We start from the raw sequence: 22,896 nt of genomic DNA, 5'->3' as shown, positions 1-22,896 counted from the left end.
CTTCTTTGCTCTCCTAGATTTCTTCATCTCTTTTTTCAAAATTTCTTTCATCTATTTTAGATTTAAATCTCTTATTTCCTCTTTATCGGATAATCAACGTTCTTTCAAACTATTTTAAAATTGTTTCAATATTCTTCCTTATATTAGAAAATATTAAGATAAATTTAAACGATCAACATAATAGTAAAACATGATCAACATAATCGTTTTCATTTCAATTTGAAGTTTTTTTTTTTCATTGTTTAAAATAAATTATATGATTGTTGACATGATTTAAACGATCGCGTACCATGGTTAACATGATCGTTTAGCATGGTCAACACTATTATAATACACTATATAACACTATATTCGAGTTAAACGATGGTAGATCATTCGTTTAGACTATAGTGCACTCTCATTTAGAAGAAGATTACTCAATAATGTATTAACTGGAGTATTTTTTTATTAATCATATGTTAACTATGCTATTTTTTATTTCACAGAAAGAAATATTTTACCCATTTATTATATTTTCGAAAAATCTCAATTATTAACTCGAATTCCCTGGTTGAAATTGTGATTAAAAAAAATACAAAACGAATTATTGTAATTGTTATTAAAAGAAGAGAACAGAGAAGGGCTAAGGAAAAGTTAAGAAGAAGGGAAACAGGGATTATTATTAGGGGTATGAGTAGGTTTTTAATCAAAGTTTCAATAATCAAATTAATCCCCAATTTAATTTGAAACATTACTTTAAATTGGGCGGCCACATTAATTTAAGTGCTTTTTTTGATGTATAGAAAATAGAGCTCTATCCTTATCATTGCGAGACAAAATTTTCTAAAATTGGGGGATTTTAATTGTTTTTATTATTCAATGCAATATTTAATATAATCTAATTATATAAATCTATAGGCCTGAAAATGTGGAATACATATTATAAAAAGGAGTTTACAAAAATAGTATGGATATAATAATGTCTACACTATCAAGAAAATGAAGTGCTTTCTAATATGGAAAAAAGAAGAAGAAGAAGAGAAGAAGAGGAAATTATTGAATTTAGTTGGGCATTGTTGTAATTTGGTAGGAGGAGAATCACGTGAATAATATATAGATTGAGATACAATTCAAAAAGTTGTTAAGCATAGTTTATAAAAATGGAAAAACATTGCCCTCTTTTGTAATTGTGGAATCAATACACCCCCCTTCATAAAATATCAAACCTTCTTTTAGATTACTACTATACTATTTTCTTTTCTTTTTCCTTTTAGTTAATTTGACGATTAATGCATGTTTTTCTGTAAGGGTGTAAATCCAACCCAAATAACCAGACAACAGAGATTACTACGGGTTGAATCGAGAATTTTGGTTTTTTTATGTTAGATTGGACTGAAAAATTCGGTTCAACCCAACTCAATCCAACTCGAATGAATAATATATATAGTTATATTATTTATATAATAAAAGTAAAGTTATGAGTATTTTGTTAAAAGATCGCGTAAGAAGTCAAACGATTGGATGAAAAGTTAACCGATCGTTTGGAGGTTGAAAGCTAAACAATCACGTAAGGTAGAAAACGATTGTTGACTTGGAAATGAGAAAAAAACAATGTAACCTGACAACCCAACCAACCTAAAAATATTGTTTTTCGTTAGAATTTTTTTTAAGAAAAAAATATATAAAATTAGATTGACAGTGGAAAAGTGAGTGCGAACATATAAAAGGACGATAATTGTGTGTGAATTATCCTAAAATGTACCTATTTGTATGCATCTCTTATCATCGGTCACATTAAATTATGATTGAATTATCTAGTGTCGTAAGATATATATCTAATTATTTTTGTATTTGAAATAGAAAAATTTGATTAGACGAATGAAAAGAAGCGAATCTAAAAGATAAAGAAGAAAAGAGAATGGATAGTGAAATTAAGTATTCTATTTGTCGGGTCAATGGAGGGTAGTGTCGGAGGGCTAATTAATAGTGTGAAGGTCCACCTAGTTTCTTTATTCATTTTTGTTGAAGAACAGTAGTTTATTATATAGTTATGGAGCCCCTAATGTGAGTGACCCTATGAGTGATGGGGGGCTCCATAAGAGAGAAAAAAATGGATGAAATTAGGGGCAGTACTTCCCTTCCATTTTTAGGGCAAATACCCAAAAGGTAGACTTTATCTTTGGTTCATCTGTTTGGATGTTCCAAGCTTTAGGGCTGTGCTCACTGTTTACAATAATAATTCAGCCTCTTCCCCCATTTGTCTTTACCTCTCAATATCTTCCGGACAGATTCATCTTCTTCTCTACTGTCTTTTTCTTCCATTGTCAATCACCCCTATTTTATCCTAAACAAGCAAACAAATTCAACTTCTGTGTATTGTCTAACCATCGACAGTTTGTTTAGTAAGGAGTTTAGATGAATACCGACGGTAGAGAGTAATAAATACATAGTGGATTTGGTGTTGTGTAATGATCGACATCTAGCTTTTCACGATGATGTCTCGTTAATCGATTGAGTTGTTGAGTTGCTACTGTTTGACTTGTTGGATTGTTAGCTAACATCTAATAATTTGCTCAACTTAAACTCTCTTTCATGGAAATGTATATCATAATTATTTTGTATTGCTTGCCGTTAGACTTTTATACTAAACTTTTCCATGAGTTGCCTAACTCACTCAAGATTCTCTCTCGTTGACGATCTCTTTTGAGCTACCTCTATTTATGCATGGAGCTTCTATCTTTCTAAGTTCTTGCTAAAGTATAAAAACAACGGTGAAGAAATCACTTGAAGAAGTTGACGTTAAAATGAATGATATGGTGTGGATGTATGTGTATGACTTTCGACTTTATTAAAACAAAATCAAGCATTGGAATGCACGTGAAATTGATGCATACTTTCTCTCTTTTCTAAAACTCATATGCAACAAAAATTAACATTTTGATCCAACAACTTAATGGCAAGGTTAGTTTTAATCGGTGTGTTTATATATATGAACAATCGAGTTATTTTATATAGCTTAGACTATCAACCTCGACGTTAGATCTTTGATTCTCCAACCTGTTGTTCTAATTACAATAGCTTTGTAAACAAAAAGAAAAGAAAAAACAAAGAAAAAAGTTATCTACAATGAATTTAACTTACCAGTTATGAGTCTCAATCAAGCAGTTAATAATTTTTGTCGATGAATGTTTGATTTAAAGTTACAAACATTACGCTACTACAAATTTATAAATGAGATTTATTGTTATTTTCTTTACCCATAAAGGAAAATTATAAAATATAATTTGGAGTGTAAAGATTGTTGATTGCAATTTAAGTATAAAAATGTAAGAAATTGAGTAAGCTCTATGTGTTGCTTTTTTTTGTTGGGAAACAATATCCCAACATCATGATGAGAAGAAGTGGGATTCATATTGGTGGGGGAAAGGAAAGGCCAGTGTGTGTCTTTCCTACCCACCCATTTCTAAATCTATTTCTCCAATTTTGTTTAACACTTTATAAAATATTTTTAGTCAAAGTAACACTTCATTATTATTATTATTATAGAAAGAAAAAGAAAATTTAGATTGGTTTTTAAATTTTGAATTTGATGCAATACATTGTTACGTTTTCATTTACTAAATTTTGAGTTTGATTTCAATTTAGTCTTTCAATTGTAAAAGGTTACAATCTTACTTTTTAAGTTCTAGTTTTGTCTCAATTTTGTCCAAATTTATTTAAGATTGACACTTTTATCAATGGACTTTACTTAATTTAGAGTAAAAAATTCACAAGTTATAATGAATTAGAATTAAGTTTTCGTATATGTTCATGTCTATTAAAATTAGTTAATTATCTCACTTCACAATTATTTTCCAAACTGATTTTAAAAAAATTAAAATTTTAAACTCAATTCAATACAAATTTTAAATTAATTCAACCCAATGACTAATTTTAAATTAACTAAACTGAGTCGGGTAGTCCGGGCTAACTACCAAACGAAGAGGAATATTTGGGTTGGTCTGAAAATTGAGTTAACCGAGCCCACGAGGCTGAATTTGAGTTTCGAAAAGCCCATTTGTTGGTGTTGGGCTTGAAGAACTCTGAAGACCCGAGGGGTATTTTTCTCTTGAAAGTGCACAAGATCTGCTGACCCTTATTCCCTCCCTTTCTTCCTTTTTATCTCGTTCCTCTCTCCTGCTTCTCGCATTTCTCTTCCGGCCACCGCACGCTGCCCCTCCGATCCACCTTCCTTCGACGCCGCCCTCCTCAATATCACTTCACTGGAGAAGTCTCGCGGTGATTTTGCGCGGTCTGCTACCTCAACGCCGCGTTAAAACCACCGTTTCGACGCTGCTAATTTAAGCGAGTTTTTGGGGCGATCTTGTTCAGGTAACTCTGTTAGTTCATTGTTACAATTGCTTTTCAAGTAAGTGGCATTACTTATCGAAAGCCTTTGGCTTGGTTGGACACTTTTTTTTCTTCTTTTGGTATGTGTTCTGTGTTATGTGCCGTGAACATTGAATTTGTTTAATATGTGTATTTTGAATTTTGATTAATGGGGTGGTTGTGTTAATTATTTTACTTGGATGTAAAGAACGAGTGTTCTATGTGCTATGCGTTTTGAATTTGTTGATATGTGATCTGATTATGTGGCGTGGATGTCTGAATTACATTACTTGTTTGTGGTTTGAGCATCTTACGTTACATGCATGTAGATGATACCTTTTTTTTAGTTTTAAGTACATGGAAACCGGCGGCGGCGGCGGCTACTAAAACTTGGCATAGCAGGAGGTAAGAGTAAGAAGACCAAGAGGACTGCATCCAAATCTGATGATATCTACCTTAAGTTACTCGTCCAGCTTTACCGCTTCCTTGTCCGTCAGACTGGAAGCAATTTCGATGCTGTGATTCTCTAGCGCCTGTTATTAAGCAAGGTTAACAAGCCTCCACTTTCGCTCTCTATGCTATCCAGTCCATGGAAGGAAAGGAAAGTAAGGTTTCTATTGTTGGGAAAATTGCCGATGAAATTCGCATCTGTGAAGTTCCAGCATTGAAAGCTCTGAGGCTTACTCAGACAGCAAGGTCAAGGATCGAAAAGGCTGGCTGGGAATGTTTGTCATTTGACCAGCTTGCTTTGAGGGCTCATCTGGGTCAGAACACGTTCCTCTTAGAGGTCCTAAGAACTCCCAAAAGGCATGAAAGCATTTTGGTCCAGCACCTGGTGTGTTACACAGCCATTCCTAGCCATATGTGAGGTTTAAGGGAAGGAATTTTGAGAGGGCTAGAGGAAAGAGAAATAGCAAGGGATATGGAGTTTGATTTGATCTTTTACTTTTCCGAGCCTAATTCAATGCCAGTGTGTTATCTTGAACTTCAATAACCAAAATTTGCTAGATTTTAGTTGCATGCCAGCTGTTCCATCTCTTACGGTTTTGCCATAATATCGTTGATTAAGAATTTGATCGAATGATATTCAGCAGGACTTCATAGAGTTTATTTTGCTTAAAAAAAGTAGATGGAAAATGCCCCGAGTTACGAGAACTCATGTTTAGTTATGGTTAAAGTATGTTTAATAGAAGTGGCAAAATAACCATTTGAGATCACATAAATGTAAGATCGAGTAGGAGAGTGAGCTGGAATTGGCTTCAAAAGAGTTCTACTAGAGTTCACTCATGCACCACCAGAGAGCTAGTAACTAAATGTTTACTGTGACTGAAGTGCCTTTGCTAGAGGGTTGGCTCCCCTTTTGGCTAACCGGGTGCCAACTACCATTAGTTGGAGTAAAGTGTCCTAGAGTTTTTTACCAACAAATTTGCACAGTGCTTCTTAAGATGGTTTAATTGTCCCCTCTGTCTAAATAAATATTTTGACTGAAATGTTTTAGGTCCACATAGTTACGTTGCTAGGTGCATGTTAATTGTTATGCTTGTATGAGCCTTTAGTAGAGTTACTGAGTATTATGAATACACACAACCTTTCCAAACATGTTTGTTTTTAGGTAACGATAGAAACGTAGGAGGCACGTAGCAGGTGGTTGCTACGTGTGCGATGGAGGTTGTCTGCATAGTATTTTGTGCTTTTGATAAAACTTTCTCTATTTTGTTGGTTAGTTTTTTTTTTTTCTTGACATTGCTATGTTTGCAATTTTTTTTAATGAAACAAAACCTAATTGTTACATTTTAATTATTGTTTGCCCTTGGGTTGGGCGGTTGTAATTTAGTATAGTTTATTTTAATGATTTGAGAATTTGTTGAGTTTAGTTTTAATTTGGTAAGATGGTCTTTCATCATACGTTATAATACAAGCTTGTTGTTGATTAGAAGTCTTTATGCAAAGTTTTAGATTGTACTGTTTATCAGGATTTATGATAAGGGTAGTTAGGTAGCAACGTAGTATACTCCATGTTTTTGGATAAATTTGGAGGGCCTTACATATTATCTACTTCTGCTTTGTTGATATGCATCTTCCCTAGAAATCTTACTAAAGACCCCTCCTGCTAATCAGTGCTTTTTTTTTGTCTGATGGATAGATTTTAGGTGGTGGTGAAAAGAAATTTGTGCTTTCAAGCCATTTAGATTTTCCTACAGAGTCGTCAGATGGATAGGAAGTATAGCCGAGAGTCGTCAGATGAGGATGAAGTGAAAGGGAACAGGAGAACAAGCAGAGACAATGACAGGCAAGATAGAGACAAAAGACATCAGGACAAAAATTTGCACAGAGAAGTAGAGAGAGGAGACAAGAAAAAATCGTATGAAAGTTTTGATGAAGGTGAACAGAGAACTGAGAGAAACAAAAGTAGACATGATAGAGACAGAAGACATCATGATGAAAAACGCCATAGTAGAGGACAAGAGAGAGAAAACCGAAAAGAATCATATCAAAGTTCTGATGAAGATGAGAGGAAGAATAGGAGGCATGACCGTAGACAGCGTGAAACTGAGAATGAAAATAAAAATTATGATCGCCGTTTGGATCATGATTCAAAAGATGAGCGTGACAAGGAGTTGCTTAGAAAATCAGATCATCGGAGGAACCGGACTGACAGTGATAGGGAGAGAAGACATTCAAAACATGATTACAAGCATAACAATTTTCAAGATCAACGAGATAAGGAGGCAAGTGGACGGAGAGAGGATAGAAGAAACATTGGGGAGAAAGAAAAGGTGGGTACAGGGACTATTGACCATCTACAGCCTCATAGACAGGAAAAACAGACTGAAAACAATTTGAATCCTGATTCTTCAAATTTGGGAAAGAGTGGGGGTGTTTACATCCCACCATTTAAGTTGGCTAGAATGATGAAGGAGGTCCAAGATAAGAGCAGCATTGAGTATCAACGTTTGACATGGGATGCACTCCGAAAAAGTATTAATGGGCTTGTGAACAAGGTGAATGCTACTAATATAAAGAATATCATTCCAGAGTTATTTGCAGAGAACTTGATCAGGGGTAGGGGTCTATTTTGCCGTTCATGTATGAAGTCACAAATGGCATCTCCAGGGTTTACCGATGTATTTGCTGCACTTGTTGCTGTTGTCAATACTAAGTTTCCAGAAGTGGGTGATCTTCTATTGAGAAGAATTGTTTTGCAGCTGAAAAGAGCATATAAACGGAATGACAAGGTAATATTCACAATGATTGTAATTTTTATAATTTTTTCTATTTAGATGTCAAACCTTCCATGTTAAATTCTTTTGCTGATTCTCATTTATTTTATTTATCTTTGACAGCCTCAACTACTTGCTGCTGTGAAATTTATAGCACATTTGGTTAATCAGCAAGTGGCTCATGAAATAATTGCATTAGAATTACTCACTGTGTTGCTGGAGAATCCTACAGATGACAGCGTGGAGGTGGCCGTCGGTTTTGTAACTGAATGTGGATCAATACTCAAGGATCTTTCTCCTAAGGGGCTTCATGGTGCGTATGGAATTGCCATAAATTGTGCAAATTTATTTATTGTTTCTGCATTTTGCTGTGCTCGATCATTTTAATTCACCATGTTGACTGCTTTTTGTTTGCTTGGATCTGTTCCATGAAATTATAATTGTCTAGTCATGCTCATTCTGTTTGCCTTTCTGGAAAAGCTTCTGCCATCTGCACCATATTTTCATCTTTGAAGTTTCCCATATAGAGAATGAGATCATTGAATATTTTTCTTTTGGTATTTCCTATCATTTGAAAAATAATTTTATTTTAGTCTTTAGAACTCAAGGACATTTTTCACCCTATGGAACAGATTTTGTTCGATCAAGTTTTATTTATTTATTTTAGTTTTGTTGTTTTAAAAGATAAATTTCCTCATGATCCCCACCTATTTAACCTCAAGCTTGTATATTCATGTTTCTGTCATTTCTTGTTCATTGATTGTAGGAATATTTGAGCGTTTTCGTGGAATTCTTCATGAAGGAGAAATAGACAAAAGGGTTCAGTTTCTGATTGAAGGCCTATTTGCGATAAGGAAAGCAAAGTTTGAGGTATAGTCTATAATTCTCACAATGGGATGAACCCTTAAATAATTAATCGTTTCAGAAATGAATCATTTGCCTTTTAGTACACAGCAGTTGCCTTTTCAGTTGGTTTCTACATGTATGTTTATAAAATCTACTTCAGTTTTCTAGTTCACCCTTTTCAATGTACCTGAAAATGTTGAGTCTGAAGAATTTCTTATTGTTTGTTTCCAAGCACACATATTTCCTTGCATAGCATTAGCAGCAACAGTGTTGTATTTTTAATTTTTCTCTTTTTCCTTTTGGATTTAATTCAGGGCTATCCAGCTGTTCGTCCAGAACTCGACCTCGTAGAGCAAGAAGATCAGTTAACTCATGAAATCTCCTTGCAAGAAGAGATAGATCCCGAGATTACTCTTGGTATTTTTTCCCCCTTAAATAATAAATAAAATAAAAACTTGTGCATGGCTTATTAGTTAATCAGAGTAGGTCTTCTCATGATGTATGCTTTGTTTTAATGTAATTTTTCATTCTTATATTTTTCCTATCTTGCTTCCAGATATCTTCAAGTCTGATCCAAATTTCCTCGAAAACGAGAAGCGTTATGAGGATTTAAAGAAAAATATACTTGGTGAGGAATCCGAGGATGAAGAAGACAGATCTGATGCTGGATCAGATGAATCGGAAGATGAGGACGAAGAAGATGAATCAGAAGAAGAAGATGAAGAGCAGATGCAAATAAATGACGAAACTGAAACCAACCTTGTGAACCTAAGAAGGACAATTTATCTGACAATTATGTCCAGTGTAGATTTTGAAGAGGCAGGGCATAAGCTTCTAAAAATTAAACTCGAGCCTGGTCAAGAAGTAAGTTCTTTTAGTTCTTTCTGTTGGTCATAACTTCCTTTTAATTAATTTCATAGGCTGCCTGCACTTTTTCTGAAATCAAAGTTTGTTTCCTGTTTATAATAGTGACCTGTAATATTGATGTTTGTCTTGCATGATTGTCTATTGCAATCGATATATTATACAAGTGGTACACGTGTAAGTGTGTTCATTCGTTTTTGTGGTCTTTGCAGATTGAGTTATGCGTCATGTTATTGGAATGTTGCAGTCAGGAGAGAACTTATCTTCGATATTATGGTCTGTTGGGGCAAAGATTTTGCAAGATCAACAAAGTGTATCAGGAGAATTTTGATAAATGCTTTGTCCAGCAGTATTCGATGATTCATAGGCTTGAAACCAATAAGTTAAGAAACGTGGCCAAATTTTTCGCCCACTTACTCGGCACTGATGCTCTCCCATGGCATGTTTTGTCATACATCCGCCTGACTGAAGAAGACACCACATCTTCATCAAGGATTTTTATTAAAATCCTCTTCCAGGTATTTCTCATCTATCCTAATCGTGATCTATATGATTGTTTTCCTTTGCTAATGTTTCTTTAGAGTACTTGTTAATTTTGCTTCTACTTAAGATAGAGTAGTTTGATGTAAAACTTATCGGTCGTCAAATTAACACCGCATTCTACACTTTACCATTGTCACTCGTGCCAGTTATCATCTATTTCTCGTCAATAACTAATCTATTTCTTGTCAATAACTAATCTATTTCTTGTCAATAACTAATGCTGTTTCTTTAAAAGAATGATGGTAGCTGTAAAGTTTGCAATTAGGCATTGAAATTAAGAAAGTTGTGTTTTTCACTATTTTGGTAGATGTTAATTTTTGTATCTTGGTCTTAATTGTGTAGGAATTATCAGAACATTTGGGAATTCGACTGTTAAATGAACGTCTCACCGACCCGACAATGCAAGATTCGTTTGAATCTATATTCCCAAGGGATAACCCGAAGAACACAAGATTTTCCATCAACTTCTTCACCTCTATTGGGCTCGGTGGTCTAACTGAGAATTTGCGAGAATATTTAAAAAATATGCCACGGCTAATCATGCAACAGCAAAAACCGGTATCGGATTCCGATGAGGAATCTCAAAGCTCAGATTCTTCGGATTCAGACTCTAGTTCTTCAGAGTCAAAATCAGATTCAGAAGATAGTGAAATCGAAGATAGAAGACGTGAAAAAAAGAGAAGAAAAACTCGAAGGTGATATCAGTATGTTTGTATATTTTCTCTATTCACTCCAAGATGATTTATCTTCCTGCTTCTCCTAGGCATCGTGTTGTGTTGTGTAATAACTTTGTTTGATTGTTTATATGGAAATTTTGGCCCTTTTCATCCCCTAAAATGATTAGATTAATCTGAAGATGTTTGGATTATTTTTACTTCCCAAATTTGAATACAATCAATGATAAGAAAAGATGAGATTCCCATTGTTTAACTTCAGGCCCAATGGAGAAAATGAATTATAAACTGTGGTTCATCATTATTATTACATAATTTAATTTTACAATACGTTTGAATTTTCCAACTCCATTAACTAATGTTTGAGGTTGTGATGTGTATTTTCATATCTTGAGGAGCTTAAAATAAAATATCTTTGCTTGAAAGCAAAAAAGTCATGATTTTGATTTGTGTGTTCTACCTACTATGTACTAACTATATTAAAACCCCTTAATAAAACACAATCAGCTTCGTGTACTCTATCATTTGTGCATAAATCTTCGTGCACTCCATTGTTTGTATATAAATACTCCATCGTTTGTGTATACATCTTCTTTTAGTAAAATTCATGTGACTAAATTTTATGTCAAGTTTTTATTTTCTATTTTTAATAATTAGTTTTATTTTCTAATTTTAATAACTAGTTACACGTTGATGCATTTTTCTTTTTCCTTAATTGTATGCATACTTTTTATATGAGATATTTGTATCTTCGTATACGTAGGGGACTTTTTTGTTGTTGTTAAAGTCGTCATCATATTGGTTTGCTTGAAAAAAAATACAATCATAAACCAAAATAATGAGTGTTTAAATGCTATAGAAATAATGCAAGTTGGCTATGTATAGTAGTGTCACATATTGCAAATGGATGATGCAAATTAAATACCACCACCCAACACAAAATATTAATAGTCACATGCCAACGTTGTTGTCCACCTCACTCTTTCGATCTACTACCATTATATGATATAGATATTTCTAAGTATGAATTATTATTTGTCACATATTTTGGAACTTTTAGAATTTGTATTATATTTCATGCTTTTCTGTTTAAGCTTTGTATTTAGTTTACTTTTGAAAGATTACTTCAACATTGACATAAATTTATGAGCAAATTTATCTCTTGCTTACATCTAATTAATATTTTATTTGTTATGGATAGTTTGAGACCAAATGATATAATTGAGATCAAGCAAATGGACGTGAGATGCACTCTAGACAAGAAAAAAAAAAGTGCTAAAGGTACATCCGATCCCGAAACTCGAATGGACGTGAGAAAGAGGTTTATAGGCATAAAACGACGTGTTTGGTCGAGACCAAACTCTTGATCTATCCTATCTTTTCACCAAATGGCATACCCTAACGTGAGAAATTTAAAGGTTTGATTGGCAATAGTTACAAAGCGACAAGTTTGAATTAATGTTATCTATATAGTTACATCATTATGATCGAAAAAAGTAGATCAAATTTTCATCATAAAACTCTATAACTTATTTATAAGATTGTATGTGGTAACCATACCAACATGCAAACACATTTTTCTCTAAGCAAAGTGACACATTGGGTTAATAATACGTAGTTCTTTTAGTACAATAGTAAAGTATTTACGTTATTAACTTATTATTAAATTGAAATTAGTTGAGATATCATTCTTTTTAACTTTTTAAAAAATCAACCTCTATATTCTTACTTTTATTAATGGAAACAATTATACAAATATGAATTAGGAAGCAACCAATGTAAGAAAAGGATTAATTTATTTGAATTCAAAAATGTCACAAAGACAAACTGTCGGGTGATTGAAAATATTGTAACACTCAATTCTCAAAATTATAATATATAGTTACTATATATCTTACCATTTTTTCTTATCCTCTTTATTCTTTTCTTCTAACCTCCAACTACATTAACAAATATTCCTCTCCAACAAAAAAAGAAAAATACAAACTAATTAATTAAGAAAAAGCTGTTTTAGAATTGATAAATTCTCACAAAAACTCAAATTCATGATCCAATTATAAATAAAAATTCTGTTTTGTTTTCGTTTTTGTATGAATGGTAAAAAATTATCCGTCTGATAGTATTTAGATTAAAATATCGTTTTTGTCCATATACTTTGAATTGTCTAATTTTTTTTTTTGTATTTTTAAGGAATTTTAAATGAGAAATACAAAATGTGAATCTATTTTAAACATTTATAGGATAAATTCTAATAAATATCATAATTTTTTTTAAAAAAATGAACTCTAATTAATAGATATTTAAGATTTATTTAAATTATAAGAACTAAAATTAGATAAACTCTAAATTAAATATGAAAATGATTAGTGTATCTAATAATAATTATGATTATGATTATTAAAAATAAAGTTATGATTTAAGAGTGATTGTTTCATAATTTTTTTAAAAAAACGGTTATTTTCTTTACTGTTTTTGGAAAAGAGAAAAAAAGGAAATGAAGGTAAGGAAGGTAAAGAAGGTAAAGAAGATGAAGATGGCGCCAAGAAGATTGAGGAGTTTGATGGGAATTCTCATTTCCCAAATCCCAAATTGCGAAATGGATGAAATTTTGATTTCCAATTCCACTTTGTCTTTGGTTGTTTCTGTGAATGCGATTTACTCTCCAATGGCTTCAGAACCCATCTCCTGTATGTTGGATTCCATGCGAATGAGTCAAACCCTAGCAGAAAATGGCACCACATCCGTGATTCTAACTTGTCTTCATATATACCCTCTTCTTCTCTCATCCACATTTATCGAAAAATATTATCTTTTAGAATTTTGGTTTTTGTTCACTATACTTTTAGTTTTAGTATACTTCGATCTACAAAAAGTAAGTAATTTGCCTTTTCTTTTCTTTTTCACTTCACCATTCTTGCCTTTCACGAGATGGCCTGAATTATAGCTTCATTTGTGGGGCTCTCTCTGTTCTATCATTCTATCTATATATATAACTCCTCACATGTGCTTCCTCTTATTTACTCCTCCTCCCAGCTTTTCCTTTTCATTATTCATTTGTTGGATTACATGCTTCTGAATGTGATCTTGGGTTATGCTCTTTCTGAAATTAGGCGTCTTGCATTCTGGGTTTAGTAGTTACTATCAAGTGCTTTTGATTCTTTTCACTGGGTTGTTCTTCACCTACTAGTTTCATTGTGTCTTGATTGTTTCCTCTCGCTGAATTCAAATTTACCTTCTATTTCATATTAATTCCGCTCTGATTTGATTCTTTCTTCTCCTGTCCTCTATTTAGTTGCTATGAAAATTTGTCAGTTTCTCAAAATGTGGGTGGTTTTGGTGGTCTTATTGGCATTCCTCCTCTGTAATTGTGATTCTCTAAAGGAGTGTACAAACACTCCTACTCAACTTGGATCACATACTTTTAGATATGAGCTCTTATCATCAGGTAATGTAACTTGGAAAAAAGAATTGTTTTCCCATTACCACTTGACACCAACTGATGACTTTGCTTGGTCTAATTTGCTACCAAGAAAAATGTTGAAGGAAGAAAATGAATATAATTGGGAAATGATGTATAGACAAATGAAAAATAAAGATGGGCTGCGAATTCCTGGTGGTATGCTCAAGGAAATTTCTTTGCACGATGTACGGTTGGATCCAAACTCGTTACATGGGACGGCTCAGACAACAAATTTGAAGTATCTATTGATGTTGGATGTGGATAGGTTGCTTTGGAGCTTTAGGAAGACAGCTGGTTTGCCTACACCTGGAGAACCGTATGTTGGGTGGGAAAAATCAGACTGTGAGCTTCGTGGTCATTTTGTAGGTTAGTCATATCTTTTAATCGTGCTTTTATTTGTCCTTATGGTTTTTGTTGTTATGTTCATCTTTTCTGGCATGCTTCTGTCTTTTGAGAATATACCAGTAGACGAGTCATTGGCATTGCACAGAGGTCCCATAATAGCTTTGGAAAAGACATTTACCTTTTAAGTATTAAATATGAATTCATTTTGTTCATGTCAAGTTCGTCAACAGTATCTATCAAGTTCAACTCCATTCTGGTCATTTTTTGATCCATTCTTTCTCCCCAACCTGAATTCTTATTTTAAAGGGTTGGAGGGCAAGAAGGTTTAGTTTAAATAAAAAAATTAAGTGACATTTTTGTTACTAATTTGTTCTTTTTCAATATTAACCATCCAAGAAATTTTAAGACCTATACATTGGTAGTGCTCAATGCCCCTGCTTTAGCTAAGAGTCTAACTGAATTCAGAAGATGTCACTTGTCATTTGACTCATTTCTCATGCTAACTTGGTTTATACTTCCAATCTCAGAACTTAATCTCAAACTGTACTTCTAAGTTTGGCCACCGGTGGATTCAGAAATCTAAATCTCTTTTTCTTTTTTTCCCAAACACACACAAGCGCAATCATTGTTCTTGGTTGTTTTCTATTTGATTAAACTATAATTTTGGCTGTTTTCTCCCAAACACCAACATGCACAATCAAGTTTAATAGCTTTAAAGAGGTGTCTAATTAATCATCAAGCTTTTGATCTTGTATCTAATAAGAGTTTTATGTCTAATAGGTCCTTGACTATTTGGCATTTTTATTCACGGAACTAATGGATAGTAGATATGAGATCAAAATTAGTGTTCTATTAAATAAAAAATTCAATGTTATCTTTAATAGATTAGCTAATGTTAAAAAAATGTTGAATATATGAACTTGTTAGACACAAAATTAGAAGCTGAGCTATTCATTATCTAGTTTTTGCCAAGGCAATTATTTTCTTCTGACTAACTTACTGCGGAATATGGAGGCCTTCTTGTTCTCGGACACACGTCCACAAATCTATTAAATGCAATTATGTTTTTATGACTGACAATATAGGTTATGTTTTGTAGCTTTAGCCTATGTAATCAACTATTGATAGCTTGTTCTCTCAAACTGAAGGTCACTACCTAAGTGCGTCAGCCCAAATGTGGGCAAGCACTGGCAACTCTGTTCTTAAAGAGAAGATGTCTGCACTAGTTTCTGGTTTGGCTACTTGTCAGGACAAAATGGGCACAGGATATCTTTCTGCTTTTCCCTCTGAGGAGTTTGATCGTTTTGAAGCTGTTCAACCTGTTTGGGCGCCATATTACACCATCCACAAGGTAAAGTTTCTCATAGACTTGGACACAAAATGCCCTAAGAAGTTATCACATCATTTGATTTTTGTATATTGTGACAGATATTGGCAGGATTGTTGGATCAATATACTTTTGCTGGTAATTCTCAAGCCTTAAAAATGGTTACATGGATGGTTGAGTACTTCTACAACCGGGTTCAAAATGTCATATTGAAGTACACTGTAGAGAGACACTATCGGTCCCTTAATGAAGAAACTGGTGGCATGAATGATGTGCTCTACCGGTTGTACAGGATAACAGTATGTGATTCTTCTATTCTTACTCTCATTGGTTTAATGTGATCTATAATTTGAGGGTAATATCCATCAAATTGGATCTCCATTTAATATGATTTTTCATACATGTCTCTGGACAAAAGGAGGAGACCATTCAAACAATATGGTGTTTGGGGATTAACCAAGATTATATTAACTACCTCTTGCTACTGTAAATTCTATTTTGTACTCTCAATTAGTTACTTAGTTACAGTCAACACCTTTTCAAAATCCTACTTGCCATAGTATTTACTATTTGCTACAATTTTTACTATTTTACATTCATCATTTTTTTTATTATTTGTTATGGTGTTTACTATTTCCTTCTCCAACTAGAATAGTTTACACTTGAACATATACTATTATAGCCTAAACTAAAATAATCACCTCAAACGCAAACTATTAGAACCCAACTATAATAACTTAGGACTATAATAACCAACTTTTTGCCTCAAACATCCCCTACGTGATTCCTTCCAAAACAAAGAAGTCTAATTCAATCCAAGAAACATACTATTGAGAATCTGCCACATAGTCCTGTTGGCTTGAACCTAAAATTGTTTGGATGCCTTACCTGACATCAACATGGCACCTCTTTGGATAATTAACTTGCCTTTGATAGTTGATTTTAGCTTTCCATCTATTTAGATGTATTTGCCTATTTATTAACGAGTTTCTATGTTTTGAAGTACAAACTAAAAATGTTGGCATCTGTGCATAAGAGACTTATGAAGTGTGCTTTGTAAAACACATGCAGGGAAATACAAAGCACTTATTACTGGCACACCTTTTTGACAAACCGTGCTTTCTAGGCCTTCTTGCCGTACAGGTAACTGTTTCTTGCTCAATCCGGAGTTGTACAGTAGAATTAGTGTTTTATTGAACATTCACTGCCAAATATGAGGGAAAGAATGAAGTGTTGTGCAATCACTCTTTTATCATTTTATTAGAAATGACAATTTTTTATACTCCTTACATTTGAGAACGAGAGCTTTAAAACAAGATGGAAACCGTTGGAATTAAGTTTGCTTGTTTATAAAACTAAACAAAAACTTTATATCACAAGTTTGATTTTGCTGGGATAGTAATATCTCGAGGATTCTCTCCTTTGGTTATAGGCAGAAGACATTTCAGGTTTCCATGTTAATACACATATCCCAATTGTTGTTGGATCTCAAATGCGGTATGAAGTCACCGGTGATCCACTGTATAAGGTAAATCTCTTCGCATTTGTCTGAATTTTTTTAATAATAACAATAATAAATTTTAACAATTAATTAATTCATTAAAATTTTTAATGTTCAAACACTTCTCTATATTCTTGCTTGCTTAGCATAGAGTTTCTAATGATGTAATCAGAGATTTCTTCATTCATTCATCCTTCGTGAGAAGGGATGCCTCTTATGGATTGTTGGGGTGTGTGTTGTTCTTTAGGTTATGAGGGGGACAGAATAATAGAGATTGTTTACGGGTTCTTAGTGGGGATCTTTTGAGGTTTGGTGTGTTGTTACATATCATGTTTCCATTTGGGCTTTGGTTTTGAAGACTTTTTCTGACCACTCTTTATGCGCTATTTTGTATAGTTGTGGTCTCTTCTTTTAGAGGGAAATCCTTTCTTTTTTTAGTGGCTTTTGGTTTTTGCCTCCGTATTTTTTAATTATTATCTCAATGAAAGTTGTTTCTATAAAAATAAATATTAGTTATGAAGACAATGCAGTATTAGTTATGAACAATATATTTTTTGATTTCTTCCTAAGTTTGCTTGAAGCTTTCTTTTCTTTCTTTTTCCCTAAACCTTTCATTGAGTCTGTCAATGTTTAGTTGAATTCTAATTTCTAATCTGGTTTGTGATTGAATGACAGGTTCGACTTAGAAAGCTATTTTTATTGAGCTATTTGAAATTCTTTATTCCAGGAAATATCCACATATTTTATGGACATTGTTAACTCCTCCCACAGCTATGCAACAGGAGGGACATCAGTGCATGAGTTCTGGTATGGACACTGGAGTCTTCTATTTAAAATTATGTGCGCTATGTATTGTAGGACTTCATGTACATCCTTATGTATAGTACTCAGTCTCATTTTCTGTTTCTTTATTTGATTGTTTTTATATATATTAATGCAGACATATAATCCATGTATATACAGCCTTTGTGCCCGTTTTTCGAAAATGCTTGTCTTGTGTTTGAAATCTTCCATCCTCCTTAACCATGGTGTTATACAATTAAAAAGTGAGCATTAGGCTCCAATTAGTTAGTTACTTATTTTGTGCTTCATCTTGTATGAAAATTATATGACTTTGTATTTTATTGCTGTTTCTATTCTGACATTTCCTTCTTCAAAGTTGGCTTCTGCATCTTTTTAATTTCCATACACTTTTTAACATCACAGTCTTTCCTCCTTTGACCTATGAGCAGGAGAGATCCCAAGAGATTGGCAGATGCTCTAGGAACGGAAACTGAAGAGTCATGTACAACTTACAACATGCTTAAGGTATTACACTTTCCTTTGGCTATAATTTTTGCAGATTATTTGAATTCTCAGCTAGCCTCCTTTGGAAATAAAGGACCCCTATTATTTTGCTTTCTTCTGGGAAAAAAAAAAGATATACTTTGAACTAGTAATTTAATAGAAGCCAACTTTTGATATATATAAAAAATAAAAGGAATTACAATTTACTCCCCAAGTATAATGGGGTGCTTTGATCCTCCCCTCTTGAGATATCTCTCAACCCCTAATTCACTATCATAATGCCTACCCTCATCATTTCCCACCCCCAAAATTTATAACCAAATACCATTACACACTCCCCATCTGTTTCATATTAAAATAACACACTCCCTATCTAAGTACTTATATACCCTAACACTTTAATAATATTTCTAATAGTAATTCTACAAGTAATTGTGTAATATGCTGAAAATCTTTCCGCCATCTCTTCTTCCTTTTGCACTTTGTCAACAGTTTATGTAGAATTTGATGCATCGTCCTGATGGGGTGAGGGTTATATTATACACTTCATGTTGATTCTGTATAAGCATTTTTAGATGAACACACTTTTCTCGCAATATTTTTACTCTAGTTGATGATATTATAGGTCTCTCGCAACTTGTTCAAATGGACCAAGGAAATAGCATACGCCGATTACTATGAGCGGGCTCTTACAAATGGGGTGCTGAGCATCCAAAGAGGAACTGACCCTGGGGTAATGATTTACATGCTTCCATTAGGTAGTGGAAGTTCTAAAGCCATAAGCTACCATGGATGGGGGACCCCATTTGAATCTTTTTGGTGTTGCTATGGCACAGGTTTGACTTCATTATGCTCAGACATTCCTTTTGTTTTAGTCTCTGCGATTACTTAAAAATTATCAGTTATATTCGCATAATCTTGTCTGTATATGAATGAAGATGTTGTCCGTAGAGGTTTCTGTCGCTTGTTCTCATTCAATTGTTTCATTTCTTGCTCTTAATTTAGGAATTGAATCATTCTCCAAGTTGGGAGATTCCATATACTTTGAGGAGGAACTACAAACCCCCACGCTTTATGTTATCCAGTATATATCAAGTTCTCTTGATTGGAAATCAGGAAATGTTTTGCTAAATCAGACAGTTGATCCTATTCATTCAGAGGATCCAAAACTCAGGATGACATTGACATTTTCTCCCAAGGTGGTATACTTTTTACATTTCTCATGACGCAAATACTTTTATGGCTTTCTGATATAAAGTTTTGTCCATGCACATCATCAGATTATCTTATTATGACTTCAAACTTTCAAAGAGACAAACCATTGAATAGTATGTGCACTTATTTACATATGTGAGTGTCCTGGCCAATTTATGCATTTGATCAACTATATTTTCACAACGTAGGTATCCATCTCTCTAAGCCCTTTATTTTTTTCATGGTTCTTATTCAGCCGGGGGTTTACACATGGTGGTTTTACATAATATAGTGTTATATATGGCATTGGGTTATAAAAGATTTAACAAAACTTCTACGAAGCTAGGAGTGAATTTAACGTGGAAACAACCAGATGCGTTAAGTAACACTGAAACTAGCCATTTCCTGATATTTCTAGTCGTATTTCACTGAAGAGGAGAATCAAATCAATGGGCTCAGGCTTAGCCAAGATAGACCGGTGGACCTTGGATTGTATATGATTAGAATAGCTAGGAGAAGTTGTTCATAAGTAGAAAAGATTGGTGTAAAGTTGCATTATTGTTCAACGTATTTGCACGGTTCAGATGCAGGATTAAAATTTTACCCTGTGAAGATGAAACTGACTAGAAATCTTGAAAATTCTAAAATGAAGATTCAGTGAGTTCGTGGACAGGGATAAAAGATTTAGATTTCCATCTTTGCTTGATCCCAAGCTGAGCAGTGAAAACACAATTGTTTTAAAATCTTTGGTTACTAACTCTGCAAGTCATCTGTTTGTATTATGTAAAATGCCAGAGATTGTCTGAATCTTTCGAGGAAACTTTCAAACCCAATATGTTTTCGATTTCTCTGCCTGTTGAGTAGTGGTTTCGTTTCCATGGGGAACTAACTAATTTCCGTTTGACCTGAATTATGCAGGGATCAGTACATTCGTCTACCATTAATTTGCGAATTCCAAGTTGGACAAGTGCGAGTGGCGCAAAAGTTGTACTAAATGGTCAGAGTTTGGGAAACAACATTAATGGTATATACCGCCATAACCCTCTGCTGGTTTCTCTTTATAGTAGAGCAGGAGAAAGCACTATTTGACTCGAGTTTCAAGTTCGTCTGAATACATCTTGCATCTTATTCTGGCTCTTATATATTCTTGAACTACAGTACCTCCTGTTCAGTCTAGTTTCCATTGGACTTTCACCAGACGCTTTTACATGGCATCATTCCGGTGAAATTTTATGTTTCTTACTCCTGTTTTCTTATGTTGCAGGTAACTTCAAATCGGTTACTAACTCATGGAGCTCAGGGAACAAGTTAAGCCTTGAGCTACCCATTAACCTAAGAACTGAAGCTATTGATGGTATATTATCTATCCAATCTGATATAGATGTTTCATTACAATGTTTAGATAATCAATCACTCTTGCGTGAATATACTCAGATGATCGATCTGAATATGCTTCCGTCAAAGCAATCCTGTTTGGCCCCTATCTGCTGGCAGCCTATAGTAATGGTGACTGGGAAATCAAAACCCAACAGGCCGATTCTTTATCAGACTGGATAACTCATGTTCCTTCCGCGTACAATACTTTTCTTGTTACTTTTTCCCAAGCATCTGGGAAGACATCTTTTGCCTTAACAAACTCAAACCAGTCAATAACAATGGAAAAATATCCTGGACAAGGGACGGATTCTGCTGTCCATGCTACATTCAGGCTCATCATAGATGACCCATCTGCCAAAGTCACAGAATTGCAAGATGTTATTGGCAAACGGGTCATGCTAGAACCATTTAGTTTTCCAGGGATGGTTCTAGGAAATAAAGGAAAAGACGAGAGACTTGAAATTGCTGATGCAAACTCGGAGGGGCACTCCTCTGATTTCTATCTAGTTGAGGGATTAGATGGAAAGAATGGAACGGTATCGTTGGCATCCATAGATAATGAAGGCTGCTTTGTTTACAGTGGAGTGAACTATGAATCTGGTGCACAGTTAAAGCTAAGCTGCAAGTCAAAGCTGTCATTAGATGATGGATTCGATGAAGCGTCCAGTTTTTTGCTGGAAAGTGGAGCAAGTCAGTATCATCCAATAAGCTTTGTTACAAAAGGAATGACAAGGAACTTTCTTCTGGCACCATTGCTGAGTTTCGTAGATGAATCTTATACAGTTTACTTCAACTTTAATGCTTAGCCATGTAGGTTGAAAGATTGAAATAGTCATCAGCAGAGTTATCATTAGCTTTTTACGTTTACAATTAGTGGTAGGGTAAGTAATAACTACAAATAACACAATATAGATGATTCAGTGATCCTCTTTTCCTTTTTCATCAGTTTCTCATTCGCTTTCAAAGCAATGCACGTAAGTCGATCCAGATACTCACCGGTTAAGAAAAAGAAAGATGTTTATAGCTTGAATTGTATTATTAGTGCTTGATGCAATGTACCCAAGTTGTTGTGACTGTATTAGATACTCATTTCATTAATATATATAGCAGTGTAATGAATAAAAGTCTTTAGCATGGGGACAGCAGCAATGAAAGAGAGTTAAAAAAAATGGTGGATGACAATATTCTATTCCTTTGAATGCAAAAGCAAGAAATGATTTAGAGTCATTTTCTGAAAATAAAGGCTGTTCACGTGAGCTCTGTCTTCCTTTATTTCTTTTGTGAATTTCACTTAAACTGATTGAAGGATATCCGTCCAAATCGACAACCTTCCGAACAGTAGCTTTGCTTCCTTCTATTCACCAACCTCATTTGATATCATTTTGTACTAAACTCTACTTTTTCTTCATTTTTACATTGTAGACATAAAAGAAAACTATTTCAAGACTATAATAAACATTATTTTGCCTAAATTTTTTACTTACTATTATTTTTATCAAACTAAATTAGTTTCTACTTAAAACATATTTTATTATAATTTAAACTAAAATAATCTACACTATCCGACTGTAACAATCAACTTTTTACTCTAAACATCTGGAGTAAAAACTTTGAATCGTGGTTATCAATCAACTTTTTACTCCAAACATCCTCGAATGATATGGAGTAAAAACTTTGAATCGTGGTTATCGTATCTTAGGCTTAGTCTTGTCTTTTTTTCACCAATAATTAATGAATAGACAGCTACTATCCTGTCCCACCTCCCCACATGGTTTTGTTTTGTGTTATCCCTTTCAAATTCTATCTTACTTTTTCTTTTCCTTTTTAATGCAAAGCCTCCTCTCAACACCGCTATACTATAAACTATAATAATACATAACACTTCCATTGCAGATCCATACATCAATGAT

The 22,896-nt window shown here is 33.8% G+C and overlaps 2 protein-coding genes and 1 pseudogene across 2 annotated transcripts; all 3 read left to right on the top strand.

The window, feature by feature from the left end:
• The first annotated feature begins 4,091 nt into the window (after window positions 1-4,091).
• On the top strand, window positions 4,092-10,751 carry LOC101207588 (pre-mRNA-splicing factor CWC22 homolog). Its single transcript, XM_004142081.3, has 8 exons — window positions 4,092-4,350; window positions 6,491-7,583; window positions 7,692-7,881; window positions 8,335-8,438; window positions 8,729-8,831; window positions 8,971-9,278; window positions 9,491-9,796; window positions 10,164-10,751. The coding sequence occupies exons 2-8, from the start codon at window positions 6,558-6,560 to the stop codon at window positions 10,518-10,520; spliced, it is 2,394 nt and encodes a 797-aa protein (XP_004142129.1). The 5' UTR covers window positions 4,092-4,350; window positions 6,491-6,557; the 3' UTR covers window positions 10,521-10,751.
• LOC105435366 lies at window positions 4,701-6,484 on the top strand (annotated as a pseudogene).
• A 2,294-nt stretch (window positions 10,752-13,045) lies between the features above and the next one.
• LOC101207833 lies at window positions 13,046-22,135 on the top strand. Its single transcript, XM_011655283.2, has 12 exons — window positions 13,046-14,321; window positions 15,449-15,651; window positions 15,729-15,926; window positions 16,699-16,770; window positions 17,060-17,155; window positions 17,856-17,935; window positions 18,361-18,436; window positions 19,041-19,251; window positions 19,421-19,614; window positions 20,528-20,633; window positions 20,874-20,963; window positions 21,044-22,135. The coding sequence occupies exons 1-12, from the start codon at window positions 13,793-13,795 to the stop codon at window positions 21,790-21,792; spliced, it is 2,604 nt and encodes an 867-aa protein (XP_011653585.1). The 5' UTR covers window positions 13,046-13,792; the 3' UTR covers window positions 21,793-22,135.
• The last annotated feature ends 761 nt before the right edge of the window (window positions 22,136-22,896 follow it).

The sequence above is a fragment of the Cucumis sativus genome, chromosome 4 (genome assembly GCF_000004075.3).
Source record: "Cucumis sativus cultivar 9930 chromosome 4, Cucumber_9930_V3, whole genome shotgun sequence".
NCBI lineage: Eukaryota > Viridiplantae > Streptophyta > Magnoliopsida > Cucurbitales > Cucurbitaceae > Cucumis > Cucumis sativus.
The sequence above is the reverse complement of the archived record's forward strand: the minus strand, read 5'-3'. Positions and strand labels throughout refer to the sequence as shown.